We start from the raw sequence: 16,675 nt of genomic DNA on the forward strand, positions 1-16,675 counted from the left end.
GTCCACTGGGTATCATGTAAGATGGAATATATGAACAGACAGTGGCCAGACCATATAAGCAGAACTCTGACCTAGAACCTACAACAACCTGCCCAGGAGACCAGCCCATTATCTACAGCAACCAGCTGAGAAAGCCAGCCTGCCACAAGTCAGACTGAAATGGAACAGGACCCTGTGTCCTTGCCCCTGCAATGTCCTCAGCCTGCCTCTTGTTGGTGGAAAAACTAGCCAAAAATAGATTCAATCAGAGAAGTGAGAACATGCACGAACAAAGGAAAACAGCTGAGGGAAACCAAATAATAATAACGTAGTCATTAAACATATTCAAGAACATTTGGTTCCTCCTCAAGGGCTACAGATAATATTCTGAGCCATATCCTGTGTAGATACAGAAACCCCTACCAGGTGAAGAAGTCAACTATATAACGACCAGACTGTAGCCATGACGTAAGCTGCCATAATTCTGAGAACTGGCCTCAAGGAAATGGGAATGAACTGACCTTGGAATTGAATACCTAATAATGATGACCAATTTCAAGTTGACTGTCAGAGCTGTGCTGTTTCTGCATGTAGCCCTCTTCCTCAGTCTACAAAACCTCTTGCCCACTGACTTACCGGGTAGGGGAGTCAGCCTTTGGACATATATCCGCTCTCCCCACCAGCTTCTAGCATCCAAATTTAGCAGATTTTCCTTTCCATCAACCTGACCTCTTTACTGGCTTTTGAGCAGCCAGCGACTGGACCTTGGTTTGGCAACAAGTCTACTGTCTAAGTAACAGTCCATGAAGACAGGCAATAACCTCTATAAGAATCAGTTCAAAATGGCCAGGACTTGATTAATAACTGACAACTTTCTTAATTTTATCCCAATGAAGGACCAGAAATGAGAGAAATTCAAACACCCACCCCTAAACAAGATGCCCAGCTTCTGATCTGCCCTCCTCTGCCTCCCAATGGCCGACAGCCTCCATCTGGGAATGCTTTTCTTCCAACTATTTAGCTTTCCCATTCCTCTGCCTGCTTTTGTGTCTCTTGTTATTGTTGCTCAGTCGCTAAATCGTGTCTGACTCTTTGTGACCCCATGGACTGTAGCTTGCCAGGCTCCTCGGTCCATGAGATTTCCCAGGCAAGAATACTGGAGTGGGTTGCCATTTCCTTCTCCAGGGGATCTTCCCAACCCAGGGACTGAACTTGTGTCTCCTGCATTGTCAGGCAGAGTCTTCACTGCTGAGCCACCAGGGAGACCTGTTACTGTCTCTACCAAAGCGCAAATGATGGTGGCTGACTGCCCTGCTAGAGTGAGCTCTGAATAAAGAGCCTTTGCTCGTCCTCCTTTAGTTGGACTTCATCTATTCCCACAGTCCTTTCAAGAAGTAGATGACCAGGTTGAAGTGCAACAGCATGGATTCCGATGGTCCAGACCAGCTGCGTTCTCCGCCCACCTCTATGTCCATGTGCATCTGGGGACGATGTTGGAGTGGTGGGAACTCTGGCTCCTAGGAATCCTATGTTCCCAGTCAGCTGGGAAGAGGTGAATGGCTTTCTATGTGCTCAGTAGGGGGTGATGGTTCTCAGAATGTGGTCCTCAGATCCCAGGAGGTGGTACCCAGCATCAGCACCACCTGGGAAATGCAAAGTTTGGGGCTTCCCCAGTGGTCCAGTGGTAAAGAACCCACCTGTCACAGCACGGGACACGGGTCCCATCCCTGATCCAGGAGAAGCCCACATGCTCGGAGCCACTAAACCTGTGTGCCGCAACCACAGAGCCCATGTGCTGCAACTACTGAGGCCCACGTGCCCTGGAGCCTGTGCTCTGCAACAAGAGGAGCTACCACGATGAGAAGCCTGCTCACTGCAGCTAGAGAAAGCCCACATGCAGCAGTGAAGACCCAGCACAGCCAATAAATAAATAAATAAAATCTTGAAAAAAAAGGGATCAAGTTCTCTGGTCCACTCTGGACCTACTGAATTAGAAATTCTGGTGGTGGGGCCCTGCAATCTGTGTTTTAATAGGTCCTCTGGGTGAATCTGATGCCCACCTAGGTTTGAGAATCACTGGCCTAACTCAAGGCCTGTTCGTATGCAAAGAGAAGACTCAGATCTGTTTATTTCTGGAAAGTAAAAAAAAAAAAAAAAGTCAATTGTATTTGCAATATGGCGGATAAACTTTACATTCCAGGATGACCCCTTGTCTCTCATTTTTCTGAAGTCTATTTTATGCAACCACCAAAGATTACTTCAGAGCTCCTGGAACATGTCAAACAGATTCAAGTGCTGCAAAAATAAAACGGGGGCTTAGACGTTGCTGATAATTCCCTTTTCATGGCAGATCAAAAGAAAAGAAAATGAAGGCAGAAGAAAAAAAGAATGTGCTTTAATTTTGTGTATTCATAGAAATCGGAGACTTTGCTTAACCTCAGATGGAGGCCTGCTCCCTAGAACGGGTCCTGTATTCTTGTGTTGGAAGGTTAATCCCTTTCCCTCTCCCATTGTTCAGCTGCAGAGTAATTTCTACAAGGACAAAGATGCAATTGTAAATCAAAATGATTGAACCACATAATCACTCCAGTCAGCAAACACACCAGTAACTTTGTGTTCCTTTCCAAATCTTGGGAGATTTGAGAAAATTGAAGTGGGTCTTTTTTGTTGTTGTTATTGTTGTTTGTTTTATGGCTTGCAGATTTGCCTTATGACCTCAGGCCCCGGGTAAGTAATCACCAGTGCTGTGGATAGAAGCTTTATAACTCTTAAGCTGTGACACGGAGTGACACGAGGGGCCAGCCAGCCAGAAAGAAGTAGGCTGTAGCTGCTCAGTCACTCAGTCGCGTCCAGCTCTTTGCGACCCCACTGACTGAAGCCCACCAGGCTCCTCTGTCCGTGGGGTTTCCCAGGCAAGAATACTGGAGTGGGTAGCCATTTCCTATTCCAGGGGATCTTCCTGATCCAGGGATTGAACCCATGTCTCCTGTGTCTCCTGCACTGGCAGGCAGGTTCTTTACCACCGAGCCACCTGGGAAGCTCATCAGATGTAGGCTACCAACAAGGCAGAACTCAAGGTTATCTGATGGCTCTTCTTCAGTAGAACAGGACATTGAAGTAAGTGACTTAAATATTTTCTCTTCCCTTTCCCCCTTATTCATAGCATTCAGGCTGCACTCTGGGTTTCTTGTCACCTAGACACTCCCACACTTGGATAGGAAGATCAAGAGGGGAGGTGTTACCAACACTGATGAGACCCTCTCCCCACGAGTATCGACCATCGATGCTGACTCTTGGAGGTGGGGGGACGCTGACTGAGTCCAGCAAGGGTAAGATGGTGGTGGGAGACCCTCCCTTCTTCAAGGTCCAGGCACATGATTCAGAGAGGTTCACAGAGAGGTCCCCAGAGCTCCAGAAGGTGGAGAAGGAATCCAGAATAATCAGTCACAAATAACACTCCATCGAAAGTTGGAGGCCTAGAGATAGCTTCCTTCTTGACTCGGAATCCATGGAGTCACCAAACACTTTCTATTTTTTATCAAAATTAAGATTTAATGATTTACATAACTTAATTCTGGGGCTATACTGGCTTCAGATACAGCTTAATCCTAGAACACAGACGACACCATGTCTCTCAACATCATTGTACTTTAAAGTGAATATACTTTTAGTCAGTGACTCCCGTCAGGATGGCAAGGTGATGGCCAAGAACTTGGGATTATATCCTCATACCTCCAACCACAGAAACTAAAGGAAGAAAAGAATCTTAGAATTAGTATCAGTATGCCTGAGTCAGTCACTTGAGGTCATGGGTCCATACCTGAAAGATACTCAAGACCAAATGTCTCTGAGACCTATGCCTACGTTACAAATCCAATCCTAGAGCCAGGGATGAAGTCAAAACTTCCAACAGTTTCTGATGTGAAATTGGACTTCAAGCAGGCTTTCCTCTTAGATACAGATGTTTTCTGTCTAGAGTAGACATCTGTTAGGTTTGCCTGCCTAACAATAATAATTATATAACAACTAATAATAATATAAAAACTATGTTCTGGTAACACAACTTGGTTTTCTTTTAGAGACCTTGCCTTTTAAGTCCTTGTATTTTGGGTGGGGCTGACTTTGATGGTTGTCATGGATCCTGGCTTGGCCAATGAAAGGGTCCACATTATAGATTGGCTCAATATGGGCGAACCAAAGCCTTAAAAAGCTCTCTCAGAGCCAGCCCAGGAACTGGGCTGAAAATACTGGAAAAGAAGGAAAGCAAGGACTTCCCTGACAGTCCAGTGGTTAAGAATCCACCTTCCAATGCAGGGGACAAGGGTTCGATCCCTGGTCAGGGAACTAAGACCCCACATGCCTCTGAGAAACTAAGCCAGCCCACCACAACTAGAGAAGCCTGAGAGCAGCAACAAACACCCAGAGCAGCCAAAAAATACAATAAATAAGGAGTAAAACAGACAGAATACTTGTCTGAGGTTTCAGAGCCATGGGGATTGCCTGCCTGAACAAGGACATCTGGTGAACATCTAACTCCAGTCCTATCCATGTTAAACCCTATCCCTCGCTTTTCAGGGATATGAATTCATCCACTCCTTTTTGTTTCGTCTAATCAACTTCAGTTGGATTTTGGTTAGTTGCCATCAAAAGGGTTCTGATAAACATCTAATGTAATCTCAAAATTTTCTTTCCTATTCTCCCTCCCTCCCCTCCTTCACTTTCCACTTTTTTTCTTTTCATTGGGTGAATTTGAGTTAGTTTTCTTTTTCACTTGCAAACAAAAACGTCTTGACAAATACATCATCATAAATGTTAACTGTCAACTCCAGGTGACAGTTATTGAGGTTATTTTAAACCCCAGGATAAATTGAATTTAAAAGTTTCCGAGTTATACATATACATGTATTCATTCTCCCCCAAACTCCCCTCTCATCCAGGCTGCCACATAACACCGAGCAGAGTTCCCTATGCTACACAGTAGGTCCTTGTAGGTTACCCATTTTAAATATAGCTGGGTGTACAAGACCATCCGAAACTCCCTAACTATCCTTTCCCCTATCCTTCATGCTGGCAACTGGCTGAGTCTCTTTACTGTTCACCTAAAACTATCACACATTGTTAATCAGGTATACTGTAATATAAAATAAAAAGTTAAATAAAATATTTTAAAAAAATAAAGGTTTCCAGGTAGATAGATTTGTGGATTAAATCCAACAGTCCCTTTTTCTCGTGATCGCACCTGAGTTAAACACAGAATTGAGGTTGTTAGTGAGAGGAGTGAGACCCCAGGCAGGGCGGGGGGCTCTGATTGTGTCAAGACAGGGAACTGACTGCCCTCCAAAGACTGAGTTTTTAACATGATATGACCAACTCAACCTGAAATGCAAGGTTAAGAGGTTTCTACTCTTAAAGGAAAAAAGATGGATCCAGGGCCAAGTTAAATTCAGCTACTGAAAAAAAAAGTTATATTCTGACTAGCTGAGTCAAAGCATGAAATTACAAGTCTAAAGTCTGTTTAACTTTAGGTTACCACCCAATTGTTAATTATTGTCATTACTACTACTTCTAATACTACTCGTTGCTGTTGAGTCATTAAGCTGTGTCTGATTCTTTGCAACCGCATGGACTGTAGTCCACCAGGTTCCTCTGTCCAAGGGGCTTTTCAGGCAAGAGTACTGGAATTGGTTGCAATTTCCTTCTCCAGGGGATCTTCCTGATCCAGGGGTTGAACTGTCTCCTACATTGGCAGGTGGGTTCTTTCCCCTGAGTCACCTGTGAAGTAACTGCTAAGCAAATCTGGAAATCTGCCTGAGTCCAAGCTGTGAGATCCATTTAGCTTACTCCTACCAGATTATGTGCACCAAAAGCTGTGATAATCAAGCAGAAGATACTACAGAATATATTAATAATTAAAGTCATCATTCTTTTACCAAGGTTATGGTGAGATATACTTCAGTCCTTTTCTATCAAAGGAATAGTTCCAGATGAAGGGTTTATATCAGAGTTAGGCACCTCAGATCATTCCATTCAAAAGACCCATTCGCCATCCCCTCTCTGTTTGTAGGTGATTTTTGAACCTGTTCATTCATTTGCCTATCTATCAATCTACTTATCTATCATCTACCTAGCTATTCATTTATAGATCACCTACTCTGTGCCAATAAATCTTGATTTCTACCCTTGATGGACTAATAGCAGTATTTCACGTGTATGCAAGAGAAGAAACGTAAGAATGAATTCATGACAGTGTAAATCAACCATACTTCAATTTTTTAAAAAAGGATGAAAAATTCAAGGGACATAGAGAAGGGAAGGTACACTGCTCAGAGCTTAGAGAGGGCTTGTGGGCAGGCGGGTAGGAAACTTTTTTAGGTCCTGACACTGATAAGTTGACAAGGTAGGGACATACGTGAAGACACAGAGATGTGAACAAGCCATGGAGAGAGAGAGAGAACTATTTGGGGAGAACTTCAAATAGTGCTGTTGGACTTCAGGGTGCAGTGTGATCAAAAAGAGGAAGAAGAGAATGGAGTTATAAGCAATTTTAAAAGTTCTGGAAAAGTTTAGAGAATCTGAATGGCCATGTCTAAGATCATTAAGGCTTACTCAAGTGAATACTCAGACTTGAGGTCTGAACAAAGATGATCACTTCTCTTGCACACATCGTGAAATACTGCTGTTAGTCCTTCTAAGAGCAGGACACAGGTTGGTCTGAAGCTGTGCTGCCTAGTTTGGCAGCCACCAGCCACACGTGGTTAATAACCACTTAAAACGTACTTTAAAATATAACATTCTACTTGGTCTCTCTGCTTAGTCTCTCTGACTGTATTCTTGCAGCATTCCAGGCAGAAAGCATTTAAAACATGGCTTGTCTCAACTGAGATGCCCTGTAAGTGTAATTGTATACATGAACTTTTAAAGCCTTATAGAAAAAAAAGGGAAAATATTTTATGAGCAATTTTTTTAAACAACATTTTTCTTACATTGATTACATGTTAAAATGATAATATTTTGAATATACTGGGTTAAATAAAATGCTATTAAATTATGTGATATTATATACTATTAAATATATGATTAAAATAAAATAAAATCCACTTCTTTTATACTTTTTTTGATGCAGCTACTAGAAAATTCAAATTTGGACTTCTTTGGGGGGCTGTATTGCACAGCTTGTGGGATCTTAGTTCCCCAACCAGGAGTTGGACCCTGGGCCCACAACAGTGAAAGCACTGAGTCTTAACCACTGGACCACCAGGGAATTCCCTAGAAAATTTAGGTTTGTGACTATGACTTGCAGGCTATTTCTATTGGGTAGTGCTGGTATAGAGTGCTGCCAGAATGCAGTTAGGGAGACTAGGTAGAATGTTATTAATTCATTAAACAAATATTTACTGAGTACCTGCTCCATCCAGGCACTGTTTTAGGTGCTTGGAATACATCAGCAAACAAAACAGACAAGGATCCCTTTTCTTATAGAGCTTGAATCCAACAGGTGGAGACAGACAGCAAAATATAAACATAAGTAAATCATATAATATGTTGTTGCTGTTGTTTAGTCACTAAGTTGTATCCGACTCTTTGTGACCCCATAGACTGCAGCCTGCCAGGCTCCTCTTTCCATAATTTCCCAGGTAAGAATCCTGCCATTTCCTTTTCCAGGGGATCTTCCTGACCCAGGGATTAAATCTGTGTCTCTTGCATTGGCGGGGAGATTCTTTACCACTGAGCCACCAGGGAAGCCCATGGAACATGTTTGTTGTTGTTTAGTCGCTAAGTTGTGTCTGTTTATTTGCGACCCCATGGACTCTAACCCACCAGGCTTCTGCGTCCATGGGATTTCCCAGGCAAGATACTGGAGTGGGTTGCCGTTTGGGTAAATCCTATGGGGGAAAGGTACAGTAGAGCAGAATAAGGGGCTCAGGAATGGTGTGGGGGCTGCAATTTTAAATGAGATCATAGGGTAGGACTCCTTGAGAAGGTGACATTGAAATAAAGAACTGAAGCAGATGAGAGACGAAGCCTTGGGGATGTTAGAGGGAAGAACATTCCAGGGAGGGGAACAGCTGGTGCCACGGCCTGGAATGTCTGAGGAAAGGACAGAGATGCAGCGAGGTTTAAGGGGGCATGCCTCGGGGACGCGGCAGTAGGAGATGAGATCTGAAGAGTTAACAGGACAGGGCTGGGAAGGAGACTCAGTGTAAAGAGGGAAGTAGGGGCTACTTCAGGCTGTGGAGCAAAAAAGTGACATATCTATGCTTTAAATTGATCGCGCTGGGACTTCCTTGGTGGTCCAGTGGCTGAGAATCTGTCTGCTAATGCAGGTGACATGGGTTCGATCCCTGGTCTAGGAAGATTCCACATGCCGCAGGGCAGCTAAGCCAAGGTGCCACAACTAATGAGCATGCATTCTAGAGCCTAGGAGCTGCAGCTACCGAGCCTGCATGCCCGAGAGCCCGTGTCCCACGATGAGAGAAGACACCGCAGTGAGGGGCCAAGCACCCCAACTAGAGAGTCGCCCCTACTCACTTCAACTAGAGCAAGCTCGCCCGAGAGCCCGTGTTCCATGATAAGAGAAGACACCGCAGTGAGGGGCCAAGCACCCCAACTAGAGAGTCGCCTCTACTCACTGAAACTAGAAAAAGCTCGCATGCAGCAACGAAGACCCAATGCAGCCAAAAATAAACAAATAAATAAATCGATCACTCTGGCTGCTCAGCTGATGACAGACTATTAGAGGGAAGCAGACAAACTAGTGAAAGGGTATCGTGGCTGCCCAGGAGAAAAGGTGTCAGTGGCTCAGAGCAGGGTGGTAGCAAGAGGTGCAAGGCAACGGCATTCTGGGCATCTCTGCAGCTAGAGCCAACTGTGATTTTCTGATGCGCCAGATGTGGATAGTGAGAGAAAGAGAGACGTGAGCAGGGTCGGGGGTGACTTTGAAGACTTTGGCTGAAACGAGAGGATGTGGGTGAAGTGGGTTTGGGGTGGGTAAGAGACCTGAAGGTTCAGTTTATTGAAATAATCCAGGTAAGACGTGTCTAAATAGGGGACACAGTGAAAGGCATGCCCCTGAGAGGTACTTGGAAAATCTGCAGAAGCTGTTAAGGCTTAAATGTGGGCAGTGAGGGAAGAGGAGGTGTATAAAATAACACTGCAGTTTCTGGGCTAGGTAACTGGGTAGATAGACATATTATTCATTGAAGCAGAGAAAATAGAAGGAGAAGAACAGACAGGGGAGGACATGGGAGGATGCCAGGACATGGGAGGACTCCCCACTGATGGTGGGCAGAGAGAGCTGGATTCACCTAATGGTATAATCAGGCCTCTTCATATTAAAGAGACTGCTTAAAGCAGGAGAACAGACTGTCTTTATCGTCTGCTCAGACACCCAGGGTTGGTACAAGACAGAACACTGGGTGCTGCTCTGTTAACGTCCCATTGATGGTTCCCCAGCAACGGTCTTCTGTGTAGGATGATCAGCAATTCCCAGAGGAGAGATGGGTGTTTTGCAGAACAGGGGTGAGTGGGGATACAGGATGTTCTGAGGGCACTGTAGGTGGGGCGGGGGGAGACAGGAAGAGGAAGAGGTGAGACATGGTGAAACAAATCTGGTAGTACTGCATTCTGGGAGTCTATCTTACTCTGTTTTCTAGAGGCTCCGAGATGGAGAGAATAACAAAGTAACTGGGGTGAGAAGACACTACCTTACTGCAACAAAGGTATGACCAAGTAAGCTGCTGGGGACACTGTGTACCTCAAGCTGCTTTGAACTGTAGCTCTAAGAAGGAGTTTTGGTTACAAGAACATAGTAGAAAAAGAGTAGCATCGCAGATAATTGTCACATACCATTTGTTGACAAACACTGAGTTTGAATAGATCTCATCATGCCTGGAGGTAAACAAAGGGGTAAGAAGGTCTTCACGTAAATACAGAACAAGGGAAGGAATAGTATCTAGAAGACTAAGAGGAACAATGCAACTGAAAAACGACCCATGACTGGATTTAGAGAAGACATCAAGAAAGCTGTTTGGCATCCTCAGTAGAATGGTTCCTGTGATAGACGGTTGCAGAAAAATAGGCTGAAATACAAAAGCAATGTTAGAAAGGGGAAAGGATGAGATGAGGAAGGTCTGTGGGGATACTGAAAATGTAGTAGCATAATTAAAGTCTTCACTGGAGGCGTAAGAAGCAGAAGCAATATTGCCCACAATTAGATTAGTATCATTGAGGATAAACTTCCTAGAATGTAGAGGAAAAGGCCAAAGGGAAGGAAAGCAATGAGGGAGAAGCCAATAGACATGAAGTGCAAAGAACCCATCCACTTCATCACTGCTCCTGCAGGAAAGGCCCGACCAGATGAGCGAAACCTCATCACAGGAGGAAAACTTCCTGAGCGGAAAAATCCTGTGTGTATAGATTGCAAGGGCTGACTGCATCCCACTGAATAAACTGCAATCCTTTAGATGTATTGTGTATATGAATCGAGAAAGTGAAGTGGAGGGCTTCCCTGGTGGCTCAGTGGTTAAGAATCCACCTGAAAATGCAGGGGACACAGGTTTGATCCCTGGTCTGAGAAGATCTCATGTGCCTTAGAGCAACTAAGCCCGTGCGACACAACTACTGAGCCTGAGCTCTGGAGCCCTCGCTCTGCAACAAGAGAAGCCATGGCAGTGAGAAGCCCGTGCATCACAATTAGAGAAAGCCTGTGCACAGCAATGAAGACCCAGTGCAACCAAAAATAAATAGATAAATAAGTACAAATTTAAAAATAAAAATTAAAAAGTTAAAAAAAATTAAGTAAAGAAAAAAAAAAGTGGAGAAAAAGGACAAGTCAGGAGGAAGTTCAACAGAGCTATTCTGAAGGCAGAGTTCTAAAAAAAATGACAGTAAATGAAAGACTCAGAAATCTGCAGAAACATGCCATGCTCAAGAATTAAATTGATTACAATGCTAGTTTAATTGTGCAAATGCGTGAAATTCCACCACCTTAATGAGAGGCTGGGTCTGCTGCTGGTAAACAGAGAACAAAGAAGGGCCATCAAGGGCCCAGCAGTATCTGATGGGTAGAGGAGGTGCCCGAGTCGTCCACAGTTCTCCAACAGTAAAGTAACTGAAATGGACTTGTTCCATTTGGAAGAGTAAGTAGAAAAATAAAACAAGGACAGGATGACAGGGGCCTTCTTCCGAGGTGTAACCACTTAGGAGCGTAGAGGAACACGCATGACATGAGACAGGGTTTGTTTAAGGAATTCGGTTCCAAAGGCTCTTTGATAGAGAACATCGTAAGATGCAAGAAATCAAAGAAAACTGGCCTAACCCTGCAACCACTGCTCCCAGCCATTCAACTGTTTGGATTTTTGAAGATGAAGAGACTGTGGGTAGGAGACTAAAAGAAAGTAGAGGAAAACGAACATGTGATAAAGAAAAAAAGGGAGTATTTCCAGGGATTTTGGTATCTGTGAGAGGGAACCTCCCAAACTGAAGCTGAGGGTGTGTACTTCCACCAAGAGCGAGCTCAGCCCGGGCTCATGGTGAGGCAGGAAAGACAGGACCAGGCATTTAGGCAGAGTCAGTGTCACCTGGAGAAGACTCTTGAGAGTCCCTCGGGCTGCAAGGAGATCAAACCAGTCAATCCCAAAGGAAATCAACCCTGAATACTCACTGGAAGGACTGATGCTGAAGCTGAAACTCCAACACTTTGGTGACCTGATGTGAAGAACCAGCTCATTGGAAAAGACCCTGATGCTGGGAAAGATTGAGGGCAGGAGGAGAAGGGGATGGCAGAGGATGAGATGGTTGGATGGCATCACTGACTCAGTGGACATGAGTTTGAGCAAACTCCGGGAGATAGTGAAGGACAGGGAAGCCTGGTGTGCTGCGGTCCATGGGGTCACAAAGAGTCGGGCACAGCCTAGCGACTGAACAACAACAACGTCACCTCTTTGTTTTGCTTTTAATGAGGCCATGACGCTTGGAGAAGTGGCATCTAAAACAGAAACCTTGGAGCATCTGAGCAAGGAAATCGACCATGAAAACTGTGGCTGCTGCTAAGTCACTTCAGTCGTGTCCGACTCTGTGTGACCCCATAGACGGCAGCCCATCAGGCTTCCCTGGTCCCTGGGATTCTCCAGGCAAGAACACTGGAGTGGGTTGCCATTTCCTTCTCCAATGCATGAAAGTGAAAAGTGAAAGTGAAGTCGCTCAGTCATGTCCGACCCTCAGCGACCCCATGGACTGCAGCCTACCAGGCTTCTCCGTCCATGGGATTTTCCAGGCAAGAGTACTGGAGTGGGGTGCCATTGCATTCTCCTGAAAACTGTGGAACACATGCAAATAAAAATGTAGGACAAGAATAAAGAAGCAGACATGGAGAATGGATTTGTGGACTCAGTAGGGGATGAATTTGTGGACACAGTGGGGGACACAGGAGAGTCTGGGACGAATTGAGAGAGTAGCATTGACGTGTAACCACTACCACGTGTGAAACAGATAGCTAGTGGGAAGCTGCTGTCTAGCACAGGGGGCTCAGTTCGGTGCCCCCTGATGATCTGAGGGCTGGGATGGGGGCTGGAGTGGGAGGGAAGTTCAAGAAGGAGGAGGTATATGTATACATACAGCTGATTCACATCATTGTACAGCAAGAACTAACATGACATTGTAAAGCAATTATATTCCAATAAAAACACACACAGGTTGCTGATGACCCTGTACGACCTTCTATGTGTGGTGCTTGACTAGTACGTAGAAGTGAAGGGAAAGCATCTCTTTGAATGCAGGCATAGTGACTTCAGGAGATGAATGGACAGGACCATGGTAGCTGATGCCACCTGGTGCAATCCAGGCCACTCCTCGACCTTCCCCCAACGACTGTTCCACCCCTAATCAGAGAGACCCCACTTAGTCAAAGGGTTAAAAATAAAAGGGGGATCAACAAACCCTGCGGTGTACCCCTCACTCTGAGCATGCCTGAACTCTTATTTGAGTGTGTAGCTTCTGCTTCTGCCCTGAACAAACTGCTTCTTCGTTCTCTTTGCTCCTCAGTGTGTGTACGTGTTCTGCCTTTGTGTTCCTAGACCAGATTCTTTTGGATGAGTTGAACCAGAGTTTGGGGCTTCCCACGTGGTGCTAGTGGTACAGAACCTGCTTGCCAATGCAGGAAACATAAGGGACGCAGGTTTGCTCCCTGGGTCAGGAAGATCCCCTGGAGGAGGGTACAGCAAGCTACTCACTCCAGGATTCTTGCCTGGAGAATCCCATGGACAGAGGAGCCTGGCAGGCTACAGTCCATAGGGTCGCAAAGAGTCAGACACAACTGAAGAGACTTAGCACACAGAACAAGAGCTTGGACTTTTGATAAAGCTTTTCGGGCACCACAGGCACTGTTCTGGTGACACTGGAGCCTCTGGAGAACCGTGTGTGGTCTTCAGAGCGTGACTGTGGTCTCCGTCCTCTGGGAAGGGGCTGCCCTTCCTTCCCTCCAAGCCCACTGTGGACAGGAGGACTGGAAGGACGCTGCTTACCTGGGCAGAGGTGCTGTGGAGCTTCAGCAACCCGTTCTCCAGCCGCTCCATCTTGGACCTGAGCTCCCTCCCGTTCCTGCGCAGCAGGCTCTGGTAGAGTCTGATGAACTCCAGGAATGATTTGGGCGTTGTGTAGTTGTAGCGCTGCTCGTTGCTCAGATAGGACTGGGAGGTGTGGTTGACACTTGTGTGGACGAAAGCCATGAACTCACTAACTGATGGCTTGACTGTGGCCTAGAATCAAATGGCAGGGAATAAAGAGGTCACCTGGCCATGCTGATGGCAGGAGACTGCCCACTTGGCTCAATGGGCCAGATGGGGGACCCCTCACTCCCTGAGATGGAGAGGAGCATGAGGGGTGTCTCCTCTGCCCTCTCACCTCAACGCCTTCCGTGTTCTGCAGGAAGCGGAGGCTGACAGACTCCAGGGCCTGTTTTGGCCACTCGTGGAACCAGACGATGGCCGTGCAGTTCACGATGGCGGGGAACTTCCTGCTGCGGACCCTCAGGTTGGGCCCCACTGGGGAGAAGCAGAGAGTCACCTGAGAAGGCAGAAAGATGGGGAGAACCCAGAAGGTACTTAGAGAGATATCCACACAGCCTTGGATTGTTTATTTCCCAGGACATTAGGAGCTATATCAACAGAGACAATATCTGTAAACTCTCAGCCAGCCTTTCTAGCCAAGGGATTAGGAATATTGGGACTCAGCAATCCCCATTCCTGGGTACATAACCTGAGCAAACTGTAATTGAAAAAGACACATGCACTCCAATATTCACTGAAGCAATATTTATAATAACCAGGACATGGAAGCAACCTAGACATCCATCAACAGATGAATGGATAAAGAAGATGCGGTACACATATACAATGGGACGTTGCTCAGCCATAAAAAAGGAAATTGAGTCATTTATAGTGATGTGGGTGGACCTACTAGAGTCTGTCATTCAGAGTGAAGTAAGTCAGAAAGAGAAAAACAAATATTGTGTATTAAAGCATATATGTGGAATCTAAAAAAATGGTACTGAGGAGCCTGTGTGCTGGGCAGGAAGAGAGATGCAGACATAGAGAATGGACACATGGAGCCAGCAGGGGAAGGAGAGGAGGCGACAGAACGGGAGAGTAGCACTGATACATATCCACACCATGCATAAAACGGAGAGCTGGAGGAAGCTGCTGTCTAGCACAGGGAGCTCAGCTCTGTGCTCTGTGATGATCGAGGGCTGCGATGGGGGGTGGAGTGGGAGGGACGCTCAAGAAGGGAGAGGTATATGTATACATACAGTTGGTTCACTTCATTGTACAGCAGGAACTAACATTGGAAAGCAATTACACTCCAATCTAAAATTATTTAGCAAAAAGGAATGCTGGGAAGCAGCAGGTGAGAAGGGCATCCTCACACAGGTGCTTGGGATCAGAGGGAACTGCATCCCCATCCCCCCACTCCCAAGGTGGCCAATAAGGACTGCTGAGTCCAACATGTCCACAGAGGCTCCTGGGAGTCATCTCTTGTCCTCTGCACCCTGAGCAGCAGACCCTCGTACCTTCAGCTGCCGTCGGACTCGCTCTATGAAAAACTTCCAGCAATTTTCTCTATTGTCAACCAGACCTTGGCTCTTGACCTCATTTCTCACGTTGCTTATGATGTTTTCAACCTCATCGTCAGAGTAGAGATCTGGGATCTCTCCTAGGAAGAGTCGGAGCACAGATGCCTAATTATTATTATTATTGTTATTTTTTTTTACCGGGTTGGCTAAGTTCTGAAAAGTAGATAAACTAGTGTTATTAGTGAGGCAGTATATAATGGACAAATATTTTTAAAGAATCTGAACTTAATATATAAAGATAAATGTATGATGATCAATTAGAAATGCAATTAGAATTGTTTCAATTAGAATTTCAATCAATTAGAAATGTTTATCTTTGAAATGCCAGGATGGTTAAGAAAAATCTGTGAGAAAAATTTACTGCATTAATGGATTAAAGAAGTAAAATAATACAATCATCAAAAAAGTTGCACAAAATTTCTGAAAACTTAGTTTGTTAGCAAACTATAAATAAATGAAATTTCTTTTAACTGGATCATAGGTATCTATAGCAGAACCAAAGCAAACATCACATCTGTCTACTAGAGAAATACTAAAATATATTTTTTTGAATCAAGAACAAGACAAGGAGGACTTCCTGGTAGTCCAGTGATTAACACTCTGTGATTGCAAAGATCAAGCCCAGGCTTGATCCCTGGTCAGAGAACTAAGATTCCACATGCCATTCAGTGCAGTAAATAAATAAATAAATTCTCACTATAGTCCTATAAAGTAGATAGTTTAAAAAAAGAGAAAACAAGACAAGCATGACTTGTCTTGTTTTCTAAGCTATTCATGTTTTCTAATCAACATTATACAAAGGTCCTAGGTTTTGTCTTCTTGGGCTCCAAAATCACTGCAAATGGGGACTGTAGTCATGAAATGAAAAGACGCTTGCCCTTGGAAGAAAAGCTATGACAAACTTAGACAGCATATTAAAAAACAGAGACCTTACTTTGCCCACAAAGGTCCATATAGCCAAAGCTATGGTTTTTCCAGTAGTCATCTCTGGATGTGAGAGTTGGACCATAAAGAAGGCTGAATGCTGAAGAATTGATGCTTTTGAACTGTGGTGTTGGAGAAGACTCTTGAGAGCCCCTTGGACTGCAAGGAGATCCAGCCAGTCCATCCTAGAGGAAATCAATCCTGAATATTCATTGGAAGGACTGATGCTGAAACTGAAACTCCAATACTTTGGCTACCTGATGCGAAGAGCTGACTCATTAGAAAAGACCCTGATGCTGGGAAAGATTGAGGGCAAGAGGAGAAGGAGGTGATAGAGGATGAGATGGTTGGATGGCATCATGGATTCAATGGACATGAGTTTGACATGGTGAAGGACAGGGAAGCCTGGCATGCTGCAGTCCCTGGGATCACAAAGAGTAGGACACGACTGAGCAACTGAACATCAAAGGCTAAAGGTCAAGGAAAACAAATAAACTGTATACAGATAGTTAAGGAAACAATAAAGCTATTATCATCAAAATATAAGTTTCCATATAGAAAATCGAAGAGAATATACACATAACAGAACTCATTAGTGTGTTAAACAAAAGCTTGCTGGATACAAAATCAACATTGGAAATAAAA

General features: G+C 44.8%; 1 protein-coding gene across 7 annotated transcripts in view; it reads right to left on the reverse strand.

The window, feature by feature from the left end:
* DNAH9 (dynein axonemal heavy chain 9) overlaps positions 1-16,675 on the reverse strand; it is a 285,306-nt gene that overhangs the window by 85,106 nt on the left and 183,525 nt on the right. For all 7 annotated transcript variants that reach the window (XM_086358784.1, XM_086358783.1, XM_086358785.1 and 4 more), the window contains 3 exons: positions 15,044-15,186; positions 13,879-14,040; positions 13,500-13,733 (listed from right to left, as the gene is read on the reverse strand). In XM_086358784.1, coding sequence (XP_086214910.1) covers positions 13,500-13,733; positions 13,879-14,040; positions 15,044-15,186 — 539 coding nt within the window. The remainder of the gene's footprint in view (positions 1-13,499; positions 13,734-13,878; positions 14,041-15,043; positions 15,187-16,675) is intronic.

This window comes from Bos grunniens, chromosome 19 (genome assembly GCF_055505025.1).
Source record: "Bos grunniens cultivar Pamir isolate PY7600 chromosome 19, Bosgru_T2T1.0, whole genome shotgun sequence".
Taxonomy (NCBI): domain Eukaryota; kingdom Metazoa; phylum Chordata; class Mammalia; order Artiodactyla; family Bovidae; genus Bos; species Bos grunniens.